This window comes from Bombina bombina, chromosome 1, assembly GCF_027579735.1.
Source record: "Bombina bombina isolate aBomBom1 chromosome 1, aBomBom1.pri, whole genome shotgun sequence".
Lineage (NCBI taxonomy): Eukaryota > Metazoa > Chordata > Amphibia > Anura > Bombinatoridae > Bombina > Bombina bombina.
In genome coordinates this window covers 1,427,762,806-1,427,783,143 of record NC_069499.1, presented here as the reverse complement: position 1 = coordinate 1,427,783,143, position 20,338 = coordinate 1,427,762,806, and the positions used below count along the sequence as shown (strand labels likewise).

Here is a 20,338-nt window from a genome sequence, read left to right as displayed (position 1 = left end):
AGTGAACATATCTAGATATGCTTTTCATCAAAGAATATCAAGAGAATAAAACAAATTAGATAATATAAGTAAATTAGAAAGATGTTTAAAATTGCATTCTCTTTCTAAATCATAAAAGAAAAAATGTGGGTGGCATGTCCCTTTAAATTAACCCTTAGAGAAGCAGCAGGTCTCACCTTTATATTTATTTATAAGCCATACAGAGTAGATATGCATATCTTAGGAAAATACATACAACACAGTACATAGAACAGAGTATACAGCATGCTCTGTTCTATGTACTGTGTTGTATGTATCTGTGAAGGAGCCAACGCTGCCTGGCTGTTAGGACTCAGGAGGAGCTGAACTGTTAGACACTGAATCATGAGTCATGATAGATATAGAGCGTCACACAACTCACACAGTCAGTGACTCATGATTCAGGAACGAATCTGCGGCTCTACAGTTCACCTACTGAACATGAGGTAGAGCCTCTATCTCATGTTCAGTAGGTGAACTGGTGAATCGGTTCATGAACCGGTTCAGTTAATCGAACCGTCCGAAATGAACCGATTCACCCAGAAGAACCGATCTTCCCATCTCTAGATAGGAAGTGAGCGCCGGGGCCCCAAAGTGTCACCACCTCCAAACCAAGTAGTCTGCCAGGTAGCATGAATATCGTTGCGCTTAAATGTCATTTGCAGCGTTTCCTCAAAGGCGGCATGGTGATCAGTTAGTAAACGGCTCAATTCCTCTAGTATATTAGAAGTACTCTCTATGCTGATGTTTAATAGGAATTGTTAGGCGGGCTGGTTAAATAAAGTAAATCTTAGTGTTGTTGAACACGCAGTGTTTGACAAGCCTTCACTGCTCTACAGAAAATATCATAAGAATGTTGATATTCCCGGGGGATTACTTGAGGCCTTCATAACTTCCAAACCAAGGCTTTGTTGTAAAATCCAGGAACATTGAAGCTGGAGATGAATTAAACCCCTTAATATGTTCAGTATAACAATCTTGATCATTATCAGTTGTCAAGGTATATAGATGTTGCTAATATCTAAAAATATATATCAGATACATTTCATCTTTGCTCAAGCACTCAATATCACGACCTATCATGGCCGCCGCCCGGAAGCTCCCTCCACAGCATTTTAGCCAATCAGTGTTGACTCATAAATAACTCCACAGAAGTGAGCATAATTTTTATCTATATGGCTCGCATGAACTAGTGCTGTCTAGCTGTGAAAAAAATGTCAAAATACACTGAGAGAAGAGGCAACCTTCAAGGGTTTAGAAATTAGCATTTGAGCCTACCTAGGTTTAGCTTTCAACAAAGAATATCAAAGAACAAAGCAAATTTGATGATAAAAGTAAATTGCCTTGACAGGCCTTAAAAAGTTTTTCTTTTTAAAGGAGAATTACTGTCCCAAGGCTATATACATATATAACAAATATATAATAAAACAACCTAAGAGACTTATAGAGTGCCAAATAATAAAAAATATAGTACTTACCAATAGGCACCCTACTACTGGAGGAAATCAGTAGGAAGCCAAACTAGTTTTTAAAAAAAAGAATCTAGAGCACCTATTTTTTTCATCTTTCTCCTATTAAGGTAATTGTTAAGACTGGAATACCAGAGAGGGATCATGCAATAACCTCTCTTACCCATCCGGTGGCCCTCTCTGCATAGGACATGGATGGCCGCAATCGTTGGTGGGTGGGAGGCGGCTATCGATGGCTTCTAGTATAAAGAGGGGGGCGGGATCGTGGGCGGGGTCACGCACATACACGGGGGGGGGGCGGCGGGCAGGTGCGTGCACGGGGCGGGAGCGGGTGGGAATCGCTACACAATGGAAAAATGTTGGTAGAAAAGTGGGAGAGAGGGGGGAGGGAATTCCTATAGAAAGGATCTAAGGGATTTGGGAGAGGGTGGGGGGTTGGTCTTTGGGGGGGGGATGGAAGCTACACTACAGAAAAATTAAAAAAAGATGGCTCCCAATAAGGTAGAGGGGGAGGGTTAGAGGACTGTTTGGGGGGGATCAGGAAGGTTGGGGGCTAAGGGGGGATCCTACAGAATAATAATAAAAAGAAACTTTTATTTTAGTACTGGCAGACTTTCTGCCAGTACTTAAGATGGCGGGGACAATTGTGGGATGGGGAGGGAAAAGAGCTGTTTGGGAGGGATCAGGGTGTGTGATGTGTCAGGTGGGAGGCTGATCTCTACACTAAAGTTAAAATTAACCCTGCAAGCTCCCTACAAGCTACCTAATTAACCCCTTCACTGCTAGACATAATACACGTGTGATGCACAGCGGAATTTAGCGGCCTTCTAATTGACAAAACGCAAAGCCAAAGCCATATATGTCTGCTATTTCTGAACAAAGGAGATCCCAGAGAAGCATTTACAACCATGTGTGCCATCATTGCACAAGCTGTTTGTAAATAATTTCAGTGAGAAAGCTACAGTTTGTGAAATATACCAAAATGGGCCTAGATCAATACTTTGGGATGCCTTCTAAAAAAAAATATACATACACATGTCAAGGGATATTCAGGGATTCTTGAAAGATATCAGTGTTCCAATGTAACTAGCGCTAATTTTGAAAACAAGTGGTTTGGAAATAGCAAAGTGCTACTTGTATTTATTGCCCTATAACTTGCAAAAAAACTAACAACATGTAAACATTGGGTATTTCTAAACTCAGGACAAAATTTAGAAACAATTTTTTAGCATGGGTGTTTTTTGGTGGTTGTAGATGTGTAACAGATTTTGGGGGTCAAAGTTAGAAAAAGTGTGTTTTTTTCCATTTTTTTCCTCATATTTTATAAAAAAAAATTATAGTAAATTCTAAGATACGATGAAAAGAACGGTATCTTTAGAAAGTCCATTTAATGGCGAGAAAAACGGTATATAATATGTATGGTACAGTAAATGAGTAAGAGGAAAATTACAGCTAAACACAAACACCGCAGAAATGTAAAAATAGCCTTGGGACACTGAACCCAAATTTTTTCTTTTGTGATTCAGATAGAGCATGCAATTTTAAGCAACTTTCCAATTTACTCCTATTATCAAATTGTCTTCATTCTATTGGTATCTTTATTTGAAAAGCAAGAATATAATTTAAGATGCCGGCCCATTTTTGGTGAACAACCTGGGTTGTTCTTGCTGATTGGTGGATAAATTCACCCACCAATGAACAAGTGCTGTCCAGAGACTAAACCAAAAAATGGCTGGCTCCTTGGCTTAGATGCCTTCTTTTTCAAATAAAGATAGCAAGAGAACAAAGAAAAATTGATAATAGGAGTAAATTAGAAAGTTGCTTAAAATTGCATACTCTATCTGAATCACAAAATATTTTTTTGGGTTCAGTGTCCCTTTAAAGTGAAAGTTAATTTATCTGCTCTGCAACACATCGATGTATTCTAGAAAATTAACATATTGAGATCGCTATGTGTGTTTTTTTTTAATATTAATAAGGTTACTTTTTTAAAAAAAATATAAATTTCCTACCGTGATCATCCTTGCTCCGCTCACCCTCCACTTCCTATCTTTTGGTGCCTTTACGTATAGAGCAGTCCCACCCGCTCTATACGTAGCAGAAATGCACGTTCACGAGCATGTAACGCATTACAGGCTGCGCTTGTATGTTACGGAGAAGCAGTGTCAACAGAGGACGTTCTCGGCTGCAACAGATAAAAAGGTATGTGCATACGCGAAATTGGGAATGCGCGTCCGACATAATACAGGGTACAATAGCTTTGCCGCATGCACAATTGATTAGATAGTCGGATCACGTAGCTTCACGGCCACTGATCGGCCAGAAAGTCAATTGGCAGAAAAAAAAAATGTAACCAGGAAGTGAAATAAATAGCAATAGAAAAAAGGGTTGATTTGAAAATCGAATTTTTTTTACTTTATTTGCGGAAAAAAATGTATTTAGATCTAACTTGCAAAAAAACAATGAATTAAACTCCTATTAAATTTTTTTTATTTGGTATTAAACAAGTTGTTAACAAAACTGTCCATTTTCATACATTGATAAAGTATTGATCCATAAATACGCATTACAATTATACAAATCTGGTGTATAGTACAGCAGTTAATAGTCAACCCATGCCCGTGGGCTCACTTTGCCTTGAGGTTTCTAATGCAATGTCCGCCTTTTGAAAAGTTCAGAGCATATTCACTCCGGGGGATAGCCCCATAAAGTCCTTCTTCCTGTACAATAACATACTGTAACAAGACCATTGCCAACTATAAGAATCACACTCCTAATCTATGTCTAAGGCTCATATTTAGTGACTGACTTTTGAAGTGTGTGTCGTTGTGTAGATTTGCCATATGTGCCTATCTGCTATGCTGTCTCCACATTTCTAGCATAAGCTCATGTGTCTCTATGGTACCTGCCTTTAGGTGATGATATCTCTCTAAATGTAGTAGATTGTCTACCTGCGCCCTCCACTCATGTACTGTGGGCACTGTTGTCGTTTTCCAATATTTTGGGATCAGTGTTTTGGCACTGTTAATCAACAAGGTCCTGGCTGTACTGTTATCAATTTTGGGAATTGCCATATAGAAAAGGATCAGTGGATTGTTGGGTAATTTTCTTCCTATTATATCTGAAATTTGTTTTAGTATTTCAACCCAGTAAGTGTCTAACCTGTCACATTTCCACCAAATGTGTGTAGGGTTCCCTACTTCTCCACATCCCCTCCAACACTTATCACTTGCCGTTTTATATATTTTGTGTAACCTGCTGGGAGTGAGGTACCACCTTGTGAGAAATTTGTAATTTGTTTCTAGTATCCTCGTAGAGATTGAGGATTTTTTAGTGGCTAGAAAGGCTTTTTGCCAATCTTTTAGAGATATAGTTGTTCCCATTTCTTTCTCCCACGCTATTGTGTATGATGGAAGCTGTTGTTTGCCTTCAGGGAGTAGTTGCTTATACAGTATGGATATAGTGTGCCTGGGTGTATTTTCTAGTTGACATAGATTTTCGAAAGGTGTTAACCGTCTAGTCAGTTGTTGTTTACAGGGATGTGTGTCTATGTAGTGTTTTATTTGCGAGTATGAGTACCAATTCAGGGGCATGTCGGGGTGGCTTTCTTTAATGTCTTCTAGGGCCCTCATTTGCCGTCATGGTAAAATACTGTCATAACTCTATTTTTTATGTGTTCTCCCTGCTCTGGGTGGGTGTCTTTAATGTTCAAAGGCAATGAAGTGTTGTTGCACAAGGGGGTCATTGGGGAGAGAGGGCTTGATATGTTTGTGGTTGTGTTCATTAGTTTGTCCCATGTAGCGAACAGCTCCGCCATTATTGGGTATTATTGTATTATGGTTGGTCTTTGTTTTGTTGGTAACCATGCCACCACACCCACATTGTCGAGTTGTAGGATTTGTCTATCCAATTGGGTCCATTGTTTATACGGATTATTAGTGCTTAGAGCTATTAACCTATGTAGTGCAATTGCTGCTTTATACGTGCGTATGTTAGGGACTCCCAATCCTCCCTGCTCCCTGGATAAATACATTGTCTGTTTCGCTATTCGCAGCCTAATCCCTTGCCATATAAATTGTTCTATCAGAGATTGAATACGGTCTAGATATTGGTTTGGTAAATGAGTAGGAGTACAGTAGTCTGTAAGAGATATAGAATCCTGGGAAGGACATTCATCTTTACTACATTAATTCTTCCTACCCATGAGATAGATTTGTTTTTCCAGCTAGAGAGATCGGCAGCCAAATTCTCCTCCAGCTTTTTGTAATTGGCCTGGAATATGACCTGTGGGTCCGGTGCTAGGAAAATACCCAAATATTTGAGTTTTACATTTTGTATTTTTAGGGGGCAGTCCATTGTTAATTGTTTTAGTGTCTCAACCTTGTATGTTATATTTAGAATTTCAGATTTAGTGGTGTTTACTAGGAAATTTGATACCTCCCCAAACTCTTGAAACTCTTTCATTGCCTCTGGTAGGGATTTCTCAATATTGGTGAGTGTAAGAAGGACGTCGTCGGCATATAACGCTAACTTGTGTTCGGTATTACCAACCTGGACCCCCGATATCTGTTCATTGTTTCTAATTTTCAGTGCTAAGGCTTCTATGGTTAATGCAAAAAGCACTGGGGATAGGGGGCAGCCCTGCCTTGTTCCGTTGCCTATGCGGAAGCTTTCTGAAAGGAGACCATTTACCCTAACTTTTGCTGTGGGGGATGTGTATAAAGAAAACACGTGCTATAAATTTAATCGCCAAATTTAATTTTATGCATGACCGCTTTTAAAAATTGCCAATTCACCCTATAAAACGCTTTTTCGGCGTCTGTGGAAACTAGTACTGTAGGTATCTTATTATTTTGGACATGTGCTATTATCTGAAATGTTTTCAGCGTGTTATCCCGTGCCTCCCTTCCCGGAACAAATCCAACCTGATCCGTGTGGATCAGCTTGGGTAAATATTGATTAATTCTGTTCGCCAATATTTTGGCGAATATCTTAATATCCGAGTTCAGGAGTGATATCGGGCGAAAGTGTTCCGGTCTGTCAGGTTGTTTTCCCGGCTTTGGTAAAACAGTTATATGGGCCTCTAACATATTTTGTGAAAATCCGGTGGAGGGGGAGAATGAGTTAAACATGTTCCTAGGGGTATCACCAAGTGATCTATATATTTTTTGTAATATTTCATGCTAAATCCGTCTGGACCCGGACTTTTCCCAGCTGGCATCTCCTGAATTGCTTTTTTAATTTCATCTATCGAGATAGGGGAACCTAGTTTATCCATCTCTTCTTTTTCAAGTGTGGGAAAATTTAGATCACTTAAGTATGACTCTATTGAATGGCATGTGGTTGTGTCTTTTATGTTGTATAGTGTTGAATAATATCGCCAAAAGACTTCCGCGATGCTCTTACTGTCTCTGTATATGCTGCCTTGGTTGTCTGAGATAGTGTGCACATATGTAGTAAGCTGTCTCCTCTTGAGTGCCCTTGCTAGTGAGGTCCCTGCTTTGTCTTGCACGTCAAAGTATTTCTGCTTTAGAAGTGCAGATTTGTGTTGATGTTCCTTAGTGAGGTGATCCTTTAATGATTGCCTTACTTTTGTCAATTCACTCAATGCTGTAACGGACTGTGGGTCTTGTTTGTGTAGTTTCTCCCAGTACCCTATTTGTGCGAGAGTAGAGTTCAGGAATTGTCTTTTCTCTCTCTTTTCCTTGGCTTTATACATAATGAACTCCCCTCTCATTACGCACTTGTGCACTTCTCATATTACAGATGGGTTTATCTCATCTGAGTTGTTCTCTCTGAAGTAATGCACTGTGTTCTTCACTGTCTCGCTAATCAAAGTATGTTCTAGTATGTATTTGTCCAGTTTCCACATCAAAGGTTTGTGTGGTATGTTTGGCCATTCCACCTCGCATTGCACAGGTGCATGGTCAGACCATGTAATTTGCAGGATTTTAGAATCTGTAATCATAGAGAGTCCCGTTTGGTCTGTCAGAATGTAGTCTATTCTCGTGAATGTGTGGTGCGGGTGGGAGTAAAATGTGTAGTCTTTAGTATTGGGCTTGTCCGTTCTCCAAACGTCATGAAGCCCTAATTGCTGGATATAGCTATTTATTGTTTTGATCACTTTTTTAGGTGTACGGGAGACCCCTGTAGACGTGTCTAGTGTCGGATCTAATGGCAAGTTGAAGTCCCCACTTATGAATAGTGTTCCTTTAGTGTGTGCAAGTAGAGACTGGAATACCGTTCTAAAGACAAAGTGCTGGTCTGTGTTAGGCAGGTATACATTCGCAAACGTCACTGGCTTATCAAAAAGAAGGCCGGCCACAATTAGGTTTCTGCCTTCCTTGTCTCGTTCTACATAAGTGGCTTGAAATTGTATGGTGTTTTTAAGTAGGATTCCCACCCCCCCTTTTTATGTGGTGCCTGATGTTAAGTATGAAGTTCTATATTTATGACTTAATAGTTTAGGCTCTTTGCCTTTCTTGAAATGTGTTTCCTGTATGAACAGAACGTCGCCCATTGATTTGTACAAGTCCCTGAAAACCATAGATCTTTTCTCTGTGCTATTTAGTCCATTCACGTTCACCGTGGTCAATGTGAGTGTGTGTGCATTGCGTGCCATCTTCTGTATGTTTTTTAGGCTCACCAGCTTACTAGGTTAGTTTGAGCTGTTAGCGTATGCGTGTATCAGTGCGGCAGATTCAGGGAAAAACTGTAAACAATTAACAATTTACAATAGAATTTTTAGAAATAAAAACAAGGAATGCAACAACAATATAAACAGTTTCTATATATAAGTCTCTTAAAATCCTTCAGTTCAGTTGTGTCCTAACTATGCTTTCCTGAGCTGAAAATTCTTGTTTTACAATGTATTAACTTGCTTTAATCAAAATATAATTACTATAACAGTAAATTACTAATACAGGGATAGTATCCCCACCCTCAAACCTATACTAGAACATTTCTTATAATTACATATCATACGACCTTTAGCCTTTCGGTAACAGCCAGGTGAATAGTTCATGTAGTCCAGGGAGGCTCAGATTTCTGTAGGGTCAGACCCTGGGGAGTCCGTTGAAGTATTGGGTCTCATGCTGCTGTTCTGTAGGGCCTGTGGACCCTTTGTAACCGGTTTCTTTTTCTGTAAATTATGTTGTCTGTCTTTGGGATCTTTGATGTTAATCTGTAAGGCCTCATTAAAGTTGGAGAGGTCGTCCAAATTTCTGAATACTGCAGTGGTTCCTCCTTTGCTTGCTATGATGCTAACGGGGAAGCCCCATCTGTATGGGATGTTCTGTTCTCTGAGCACTGTAGTAATGAATTGTAACTCCCTCCTTTTCTGCAGTGTCGCTGGGCTTAAGTCTGCAAAAACCTGTATGTGGTTGCCTGCATGCATGATCTTCTGTTTTTGTCGAGCATGGCGAAGGATTTCTTCCTTATCTTTATAATTGAGCAATTTTAGAATTATATCACGAGGGGGTGCCTTTGGTGGCGGTTTTGCCCGCAAGTGCTCTGTGGGCTCTTTCAATTTTTATGTCTGGTGAGCTACTAGCGCCCTTAATAGTTCTGAAAAGTGCCTGCAGGCAACCCTCAATTGCTGATGGTTGTATTGATTCAGGGATTCCGCGGATTCGTAGGTTATTACGCCTTCCTCTATTGTCTAGGTCCTCCACTTTTTCCAATAATTGGTATATTGCTTCTTGCTGATCATGCACCATTTTTGAGATATGTTGCACATCGTTACACGTGGTATTATGGTATTCTTCCAGAGCTGATAGTCTGTGGGTTACTTTTGATAAATCTTTTTTTAATTCCCCAAACCAATTTTTTACTTCCCCAAATATTTCTTTAATGTCCTCTTTTGTACAGAGTGAGTTTAAGTCCTCTTTTGTGAGAATTTGAGATGCAGTTGGGGTGTTTGGGGTCTGTTGTCGGTCTGTCTGCTCCTGATGCTGCACAGAATCCATGTTTTGTGTGTTGCTGGTTTTCTCTTGGGTCTTTAAGTACTGCTGTATCGGTTTACTCTTTATATGTGCTTCTGCTCTGTTTAGCTTGCGGCCTGGCATGACCAGTGTCTTTATCTCTGTGGTATTTCTGTAGTGGCCCTTTGCTTGATTAGGTTTGGTATATTGGCCTTACTGCTGCAAAATCTTTCTGTGCAATCACCCTCTTTTAAGTGGTTAATTGACCCTCCAGTAAGTGTTGTTATGTTGGAGCTTCTGGTATCAGCTTTACATACACCTTTTCTAGCTGTGCCTCTTATCATGAGGTCGTTATGGTTCTTGGCCAGACTAATCTCCTATCTGTGTTATTTAGGGTATGTGAGGTCTTGCATGTGGCTGTTTTTTAAGTGTATTTAGTGCATCCGTTTTCCCGGTGCTTTTTACATCCTCCTTGACCGGCTTACCCTTTTGTGGATCTCTGTTGCAGGTCCTCGGTGTGACTGAGACAGGCCTTTTCAGTTTTGTCCCTGGGCTCTACCCGCCTCTGCTTGTTTGCGGCGCGGTCGTGCTCAGGCCTCAGCCTCTCGCCGCGATGTGTGTCGGGCCTTATACCTGCCTGGTAGTGATGTGGGACGTGCGCGCTGTGCGGCTCGGGTTGAATCCGCAATAAGGTGAGTGCTAGAGCCATGGTCCCTGCCTGTTGCCCTTTATTGTGCACGCTGCTTGCTTACGTGCGGCACCTCATAGCCTCCGGGGATCCCTCCTGCTTCTGCCGGGTAAGCGGTCTCAGCGTTATGGCATGCCCTGATGGTCCCTGCACTTTTGGGTATATATTTTAACCAGATTCTCCTGGTTGCTAAGGCTACTTTTGTTGGGTTTAAGGAGTGGGGCCTAGGAGCTAACAAATCATGCGGCCATTTGCCTGTGCGGCCAAGCTCCGCCCCAAACTCCTATTAATTTTAACAAAACTATGTAACTGGGCATAGCAGAGCACCTAACTTTACTTTCACTTTAAGTGTTCTTAGAGCTTTGGGAATCTTTGCCTCCTCCTAGTGGCCAGGAGATGAATCCAAGGAGTAATGGCTTGTGGACTCCCACCACCTTATGAAAAAAAGCTATGTAAACAAAACATTTTAGATAAAAAAATATCATGCTTCCAGAGGAGGGTTGGACAGAAAGCTACTAAATTGTTAGTTTTCTCTAAGTATTGGTCTCACTGTGTATATTGAGATAAGATAAGAAGGACTTTGTTTAAATATACAGAGAAGCTAATGAGGTTTGCTCTTCCTGCAAGTTCAGCCCATTTCATTGGGCAGTGGTTTCAGTTAACAGAAACAGCTATATCACATACCAAAATATACCTAAACAAACAATTTGATATACATTTTATAGTCTGGAGCTGGTATAACAAGTAATTGGAAACACATTAATGAGAAACTAATTTTACAGTTTATTGTCCCTTTAAAGTTTGAGGTCCTCTGTTCTTGTAGTGCAATGTGTGCTACCATTGCTTAAGAACAACATCCTAATCTCATATTTTTCTAAACATGTTTAGAATTACCCAGTATACGTACTCTACCCCATAATGCTGCACACATGATAATCACAGCTGAAAACGTGCACTATTATTATTACTACTACTTTTTATAAAGTGCCACTGTATCCTGCAGAGACAATGAGTGTGAGTACTTGTCTGTAAAACAAATGGTTTCTTTCAATTGAACAAAGAAAAAAAATCTCATGCATTTGGAAGGGCATTATTTAATTGTAAATACAAATGTTTAAAGATGTTTAATTTTAAAACTAATAGGAAGCGCTGGTTGGCCATCCCTACAGCTCTATTGGAAGACAGTGACACGCCGCTCATGGATTAACACAGTTTTTTTTTTTTTTTAAGCATAGGGATGGACACACTTTTCTTAAAGGGACACTGAACCCAAATTTTTTCTTTTGTAATTCAGAAAAAGCATGCAATTTTAAGCAACTTTCTAATTTACTCCTATTATCAATTTTTCTTCGTTCTCTTGCTATCATTATTTGAAAAAGAAGGCATCTAAGCTTTTTTTGGGTTTCAGTACTGTGGACAGCACTTTTTTATTGGTGGATGAATTTATCCACCAATCAGCAAGGACAACCCAGGTTGTTCACAAAAATGGGCCGGCATCTAAACTTACATTCTTGCATTTCAAATAAAGATACCAAGAGAATGAAGAAAATTTGATAATAGGAGTAAATTAGAAAGTTGCTTAAAATTTCATGCTCAATCTGAATCACGAAAGAAAATTTGTGGGTACAGTGTCCCTTTAAGTTTTAGTTCAACATTGATCAATACTAGAGTCTGAATTTGTTTTATTTCTATGAACAAATGGCTCACAGAAAAAAAAACGAAAAAAAAACCTTACCCCACTATTTCAAAAAGAAAACTAAAATATAAATACCTTTGATTAAAAAAATAATGGATAAATAAAAAAAGAAAACAATGACTATGTAAAACAAATATATGGGAATAATTTATGTACATAAACCTCTGTAAAGCAGAAAGTAGCAAATTCATCTGTATGGTGCCTTGATACAGGAAGGTAGAAATAGCAAGACGAGTAGTTTATTTTATACAGTCAGGTGCTCATTATTACAAATGTCTTGTATTTGTTGTAATGGTCTGAGAAGCGCAAAATCACCAGGTTTAACAGCTACTCTTACTTAGAGGCACATTTAGTGGCCTCACTGCTGTACCAGTTAGGTCAAGTGCATTTTAGAACATTGCTTCTGCATTATTGACGCGTAAATCCTGCAGCTCGGACAACTTGGCCATGAGTTCTACAAGGTCACTTTCTCCATGTTGTTTGTTGTCTCTGGTCCTCACATTAACTGTATGGTTTGCTTTTTCTTTTTCGCCAACCACTAAAATGCAAGAAAAACATTAATATATTCAGTATATGAAATCAACAAAGGCATCAGTAATTATTAATACTAGTAATCAAGTATCCATTACCTGTGACAAAGAGTGGGCACCCAGAAAACATAATTTATGTAAGCTTACCTGATAAATTAATTTCTTTCATATTGGTGTAAGAGTCCATGAGCTAGTGACGTATGGGATATACAATCCTACCAGGAGGGGCAAAGTTTCCCAAACCTCAAAATGCCTATAAATACACCCCTCACCACACCCACAATTCAGTTTAACGAATAGCCAAGTATTGGGGTGATAGAAAAAAGGAGTAAAAAGCATCAAAAAAGGAATTGGAAATATAATTGTGCTTTATACAAAAAAACATAACCACTATAAAAAGGGTGGGTCTCATGGACTCTTGCCAATATGAAAGAAATTAATTTATTAGGTAAGTTCTTACATAAATTATGTTTTCTTTCATGTAATTGGCAAGAGTCCATGAGCTAGTGATGTATGGGATAGAAATACCCAAGATGTGGAACTCCACACAAGAGTCACTAGAGAGGGAGGGATAAAATAAAAACAGCCATTGTCCGCTGAAAAAATTTAATCCACAACCAAAAAATACGTTTTTCTCATAAATGAAAGAAAAAACCTTAAAACATAAGCAGAGGAATCAAACTGAAACAGCTGCCTGAAGAACTTTTCTACCAAAAACTGCTTACGAAGAGGCAAATACATCAAAACTGTAGAATTTAGTAAATGTATGCAAAGAAGACCAAGTTGCTGCTTTGCAAATCTGATCAACTGAAGCTTCATTCTTAAAAGCCCACGAAGTGGAGACTGATCTAGTAGAATGAGCTGTGATTCTCTGAGGCGGGGCCTGACCCGACTTCAAATAAGCCTTATGATTCAAAAGCTTTAACCAAGATGCCAAGGAAATGGCAGAAGCTTTCTGACCTTTCCTAGAACCAGAAAAGACAACAAATAGACTAGAAGTCTTTCTGAAATCTTTAGTAGCTTCAACATAATATTTCAAAGCTGTTACAATATCCAGAGAATGTAAGGATCTTTCCAAAGACTTCTTAGGATTAGGACCCAAAGAGGGGACAACAATTTCCCTATTAATGTTGTTAGAATTCACAACTTTAGGTAAAAATTTAAATGAAGTCTGCAAAACTGCCTTATCTTGATGAAAAATCAGAAAAGTTGACTCACAAGAAAGAGCAGATAATTCGGAAACTCTTCTAGCAGAAGAGATAGCCAAAATAAACAACACTTTACAAGAAAGTAGTTTAATATCCAAAAGGAGGAGCCTGTAAAGCTTTCAAAACCAAACTAAGACTCCAAGGAGGAGTGATTGATTTAATGGCTTGATACGGACCAAAGCCTGAACAAAACAGTGAATATCAGGAAGCTTAGCAATCTTTCTATGAAATAAAACGGAAAGAGCAGAGATTTGTCCCTTCAAGGAACTTGCAGATAAACCTTTATCCAAACCACCCTGAAGAAACTGTAAAATTCTAGGAATTCTAAAAGAATGCCAGGAGAATTTATGAGAAGAACACCATGCAATATAAGTCTTCCAAACTCGATAATAAATCTTCCTAGAAACAGATTTACGAGCCTGTAACATAGTATCAATCACTGAGTCAGAGAAACCGCTATGACTAAGCCCTAAGCGTTCAATTTCCATACCTTCAAATTTAGCAATTTGAGATCCTGATGGAAAAACGGTCCTTGAGACAGAAGGTCTGGTCTTAAAAGAAGTGGCCAAGGTTGACAACTGGACATCCGGACTAGGTCCGCATACCAGAACCTGTGAGGCCATGCTGGAGCAACCAGAAAAACAAACAAATGTTCCATGATGATTTTGGAAATCACTCTTGGAAGAAGAACTAGAGGCGGAAAGATATAAGCAGGTTGGTAAAACCAAGGAACTGCTAACACATGCACCGACTCCGCCTGACGATCCCTCGACCTGGATAGGTACCTGGGAAGTTTCTTGTTTAGATGAGAAGCCATCAGATCTATTTCTGGAAGAACCCACATCTGAACAATCGGAAAAAACACATCTGGATGGAGAGACCACTCACCCGGATGTAAAGTCTGACAGCTGAGATAATCCGCTTCCCAATTGTCTATAGCTGGGATATGTACCGCAGAAATTAGACAATAGCTGGATTCTGCCCAAGCAAGTATCCAAGATACTTCTTTCATAGCTAGGGGACTGCGAGTCCCGCCCTGATGATTGACATTTGCCACAGTTGTGACATTGTCTGTCTGAAAACAAATAAATGGTTCTCTCTTCAACAGAAGCCAAAACTGAAGAGCCCTGAAAATAGCACAGAGTTCCAAAATATTAATTGGTAACCTCGCCTTTTGAGATTTCCAAACCCCTTGTGCTGTCAGAGTTCCCCAGACAGCTCCCCAACCTGAAAGACTTGCATCTGTTGTGATTACAGTCCAGGTTGGACGAACAAAAGAGGCCTCTTGAATTATACGGTGGTGGTCTAACCACCAAGTCAGAGAAAGTTGAACATTGGGATTTAAGGATATTAATTGTGATATCTTTGTATAATCCCTGCACCATTGCTTCAGCATACAAAGCTGGAGAGGTCTCATATGAAAACGAGCAAAGGGGATTGCATTCGAAGCTGCAGTCATGAGATCTAAAACTTCCATGCACATAGCCACTGAAGGGAACAATTGAGACTGAAAATTCTGACAAGCTGAAACCCATAACTGGGTATATATATGCTCCACTACTATTAATATGCATAATGCTTTACTTAAGGGCTACTATCTCGTGAGATCTTGGTTAAAGGGACAATCAAGCCCAAAAAAAACTTTCATGATTCAAATAGGGCAAGTCATTTTAAAATATTTTCCAATTTACTTTTATCACCAATTTTGCTTTGTTCTCTTGGTATTCTTAGTTAAAAGCTAAACCTAGGAGGTTCACATGCTAATTTCTTAGACCTTGAAGGCCGCCTCTAATCTAAATGCATTTTGACAGTTTTTCACTACTAGGGGGCGTTAGTTCATGTGTTTCATATAGATAACATTGAGCTCATGCACGTGAATTTACCGAGGAGTGAGCACTGATTGGCTAAAATGCAAAACTGGGGAATGGGTAATTAAGGGATTATCTATCTTTTAAAACAACAAAAAATTGGGTGTTGACTGTTCCTTTAAGTTAACTATATTGTATAACAGTGTAAAGAATCTAAACTTTACTGATTTGATCGCCCAGATCTATAACTTTGCATTTACACTCCTCTCTCACATAACTGTGTTAAACGACCCAAATTATATCATCCATATTTACCACCCCACTGTACTTTCGAAATGTCTCAATGACAGGTCCATGAGTGGCCATTTTATATTACTGGGGAGCTCATTCTGTTTAAATAACGTTACAAATAGGGTTCATAAAGCTTTTAGTTGCAATAAGGGTCTAAACTGATTATTGTAGGGAATGTTTTTGATCTAATATTAATGTATGCAATTATAATGCAATCTTATTATCTATACTTTAAATGTTTGATATTAGCTACTGATGAGCAACTATATATAACATGGTGCATTGTACACAATTGTTTTTATTACTTATGTACCGATAAGTGAGAGGGATTAAAAGCTTTGGTATCTTTGCCTCCTCCAAGTAGCTAGGAGTTGAATCCCACAGGTAATGGCTCATGGACTCTCACCACCTTATGAAAAATTAAACTCATGATTCAGATAGAGCAGGTGATTTAAAACAATTTTCCCATTTTCTTATATTATCAAATTCTCTTGATATTCTTTGTTGAAAACTAGGTAGGCTGCATGCACGTGTATTTAACAGGGTATTGCAGTAGTGTTTGTATCTATATTTAACATTGCTACAAACAATGTTGTAGACACTGCTGCCAAATCGCTAGACACGGGCACACTCCCAAGTTTACCTAGGATTACCCTTTAACAAAGGATACTAGTAAAACTAAGCAAAATTAATAACAAAAGTAAATTGGAAAGTTTTTTCAAAATGTAATGCTCTAACCAATCCATTGAAGTTTAATTTTGACTTTGTCACTTTAAGGCCTCCTTATCTTATCTCTATCTATACACAAGGGCCAATACTTAAAGGGACACTCGTCAAAATTAAACTTCATGATTCAGATAGAGCAGCAATTTTAAACAACTTTCCAATTTACTTCTATTAACAAAATGTGCACAGTCTTTTTATATTTACACTTTTTGAGTCACCAACTCCTACTGAGCATGTGCAAGAATTCACAGCATATACGTATATGCATTTGTGATTGGCTGATGACTGTCACATGATAGAGGGGGTGGGGGGTGGAAATAGACATAACTTTGCAATTTATTTAACAAAAATCTACTTCTCATTTGAAGTTCAGACAAAGTGCATTGTCTTCTTATCATGCATTTGTTGATTATGCAAATGTACAGTGTTGACTGGTCCTTTAAAGTGAGCAACTAAAAAGTAATAGTTCATTACCTTTCGTACACCTCACGCTGGGAACTTAATTGCTGCTTGCTGCCCCTTGCTTACATAGCTTTTCTATTTAGAATACTAAAGTATTCATGTTTTCATGATCGGTGGTGGTTTCAACAGACAAATCCAGCTATTTTAAATGACAAAATAAAGGCAGAGGAGCTATTTAAAAACAATTTGCTGCACTCCAGCACAGATTATTGGGAACACATTCTGCATAAAAAAGAATTACAGTACAATGTCCTTTTACATTTTCATGTTCCTTTATGTGTTCTGTAGCAAATATAATAAGACATAAAGGGATCCGTGAGCAAGCCTGAAATGTTAGTTAAGAAACAGCGGTCTAACACTTTGATATGGTAATATAAAATGATATATTTGTGGCTATACAAATCTTTTCCAAAATATCATTTTTTTCATAATATATTCTGTTGCAATTGTGTAGATCTCTTGTATCTGCCTCCTTTTTTTGTGGCTATATTTCTGCATTTTTTAATTCCGTTTTTTACTCCACTTTTTCTAACTCTGTTTCCTCAGTTTGTGTTTATATTTGTTGCATTTTTTCTACCTTTGCTTCACTGAACAACCACTGTTAGATCATGTATTTTTAATTATTAAGCTTTCTATTATAGAGTTTTGTGTCAGGAACCCTTTACCATCTTTATTGAATAGTTAATGTGTAATGTACCATCACGATATCCTGGCTACTTTTCCCTTTGATCTACTATTTCCTAGTCACATTGGGTGTATGCTGTGGCGTCCCAATGTATGAATGTGCTGCCAATGATTCCTGCATGAGCTGTTGAGTGGGTAATCACGACCTTGTTTGAATGTGTGGCATATGGACTAGAGATTTGCCTATAGCAATACCAGCGTGTCTCTGGGATGACAGCTGCTGCTTTGTTTACATCTGGTTAGCGTAATGGCGTACCAGACGCCGCTCCCTGGAGACACACTGGTAGTGCCGCCCCTTGACTTATGCCGTATGTGCGGTCCTTGTTCGCCTGCTCCGTTAGGTATGTAACTAGTAGCGGTTTTTACCAATATGTGTCTGATCGTGTATTGCATGGCTCCCTCTTAACAAATATGTGAGGATTACAACAAAATTATTCGATGCCAGATGTATATCGTTTCAATGTGATGTGCTGATCTCCTTTATGCCAGTATCGCTTATGTTTTCAACTTTAACAACTGTTGCATGTTGGGTGGTAACAGATGTGAGCTATGGTTTTAGTTATGTGCAACAGAAGGTAGGCTTTATATTGCTATTTCTGATTGTATATGAATTAATGAGAACTGTTATGATTTTCATATGTTCACTCTCCTGTTCATTGGGGGAGCTGTGTGGGTGTGTACATTGTTTGGGAGGTTGCTGTGACAACCTTTGGCGTTTTTTTTCACTTTGGGGGTGGGTCCTGTGTTTCATTGGTGTTTGTTTGTATAAATGGGTTCATTTTCTATATGTTCTCTGTCTGAGGAAGGGGATACGGTCCCCGAAACGTCACACAATAAAAAATACATTTAAAGGACCAGTGAGTGCTGCCATTTGTTCATTGCTATTATTCAACTCCTGCATGCACCCTGGCAGATTGACTTAGAAGTGAGAGTGCTCTCCTGCTGCTTATATTTATATATATATATATATATATATATATATATATATATATATAAACCTCTTCAATATACTTTCATTATTTATTTTGTCCCCTTTTCCTGTAATTCCATTCTGAAATAGTGAGCATTTGAGATCCCATTAGTAAGTGCAGAACACCGTTATATTCCACACAGCCATTGGCTGAACACTCTAGTGACCTATTTATAACTGTCCCTAATTTGCCACAGCAGAGAAGGTAACCTAACTTACAACATGACAGCTCCCATTGTTTTATAGACACTAAAAGTTTACACTTTTGTCAATATTTAAACAGCTAATGAAACTTTAATAAATACAACTACATGTTAGTCTCATACTAATCTTTTCTTTGAATGTATCATTGATCTAGCATTTATTTAGTGTTTAATGTCCCTTATAGACCGGTGCTTCTTAACCTCTCCGCCACCTAAAGTGTAGAGGACTGTAATCATCCTGGAAAGATTGACAGTCCTCTCTTGCGTGCGACTGGTCTCAGGCAAGCAGGAGGTGCCAATGCACAAGCAGCCGCACTGTACTGCTACCCGCATGCCACCAAGTGGGCAGATGAGGTTCATAACAGTGAACATTGTCCGCCTGCCCTTTGCTAAATCTAGCCCATAGAAGCTTCAAGGGAATGACAGGTAATGACATAAAGAGGGACAGACACAAGATATGGCCTAAAGAGCTCATGTGGGCAAATCCGTCTAAAGCTCCATGTCTGAATCTTCAGGTCTCCTGCATCTTTCTCACCAACACTTGAAGTGTGGCTGATGGCATGAGGCAGAGAATGAGCAGGGGGAAAGTTTGGTATGGAGAAAAAAGAAAATAAGAAGAGGGATGTAGAGGGGTCTTAAGGGACATGAAACTCACATTTCACAATTCCGGATAAAGCATAACAATAAAGCAAATTACATAGTAGAAGTAAATTATAAAGTTGTTTAAAATTGTATGAAATAAATATTTTCCATTAAATGTGATAGGATCTATATCTACTTGTGTCCCAGATGCAGAACGTTTTTACACTTTCTGCGATGAGAATTTTTTAATGGAAACATTTTCTGCAGGTTATTTTAAAATAAAATAAAATTTTAAATTAGGCAGTAACACTAAAGCACCAATTCAGTTGCAATGTGTTAATTAACTGGAGAATTAAGCAATTGTAAAAGTTAGCTGCAGACAAAAAAATAATAATTGTAAAATGTCTCTTGAATAAATTTGTTTCCTTTTCTTTTGATCTAGCATAGTAGTAATAAAAAAGGTGCATTGCTCATAAGAATGTCATTCAGAAACCACACCTTTGCAGACTGGGAAAAGTTAGGGGGCTGAGAACCAGTCAACACTGGTTAAGGAAAAACTTACACAGTGCTGCCAGAGCAAAGCTCTGTTTGAAGAGAACAGCCTGATGTGGAGCAGTGCTGCAAAGTTAAAGCAGTAACAGTTCCTGCATGTGTCCAGTTCTTTCTGAAGACATACTGCATTATCTGCTATGACATCTCAGATCACTGCATGTTCTGCCTTGGGGCTTGTGATCAAGACGATAAAGACCAAACTGTGTATTTTATTAAGTAATAGAAGGGACAAAATAATGGGGTTGGATTTTCCGGATTACTTGTGCAAAAAAATAATTTGCAGAACGGTCTTTAAACACAGAATATATTTAAACCTAAGGTAATAATTTATATTATGGCTCATTAGGAATTGAGCCCTATCATACAGTTTTCATATACCTTCCGATACCTTACCCAGAATAAAGTTGTATTGTGCCAACTGGGCCTTTCGAATTTTTCGATTAAGAGTTGTTCCTTGGTCAATATCTACATCCACCATAAACCCTTCATCATGCATCTTCCTTTGTACCTTTATAGAGAAGTAGAAAAA

The 20,338-nt window shown here is 38.7% G+C and overlaps 1 protein-coding gene across 2 annotated transcripts in view; it reads right to left on the bottom strand.

Moving 5' to 3' along the window:
* Positions 1-11,918: 11,918 nt before the first annotated feature.
* The window catches only part of TARS2 (threonyl-tRNA synthetase 2, mitochondrial), a 232,674-nt gene continuing 224,254 nt past the window's right edge, over positions 11,919-20,338 (bottom strand). For both annotated transcript variants that reach the window (XM_053705450.1, XM_053705454.1), the window contains 2 exons: positions 20,203-20,317; positions 11,919-12,331 (listed from right to left, as the gene is read on the bottom strand). In XM_053705450.1, the coding sequence (XP_053561425.1) occupies positions 12,183-12,331; positions 20,203-20,317 (264 nt within the window). In that variant the 3' untranslated portion in view covers positions 11,919-12,182. The remainder of the gene's footprint in view (positions 12,332-20,202; positions 20,318-20,338) is intronic.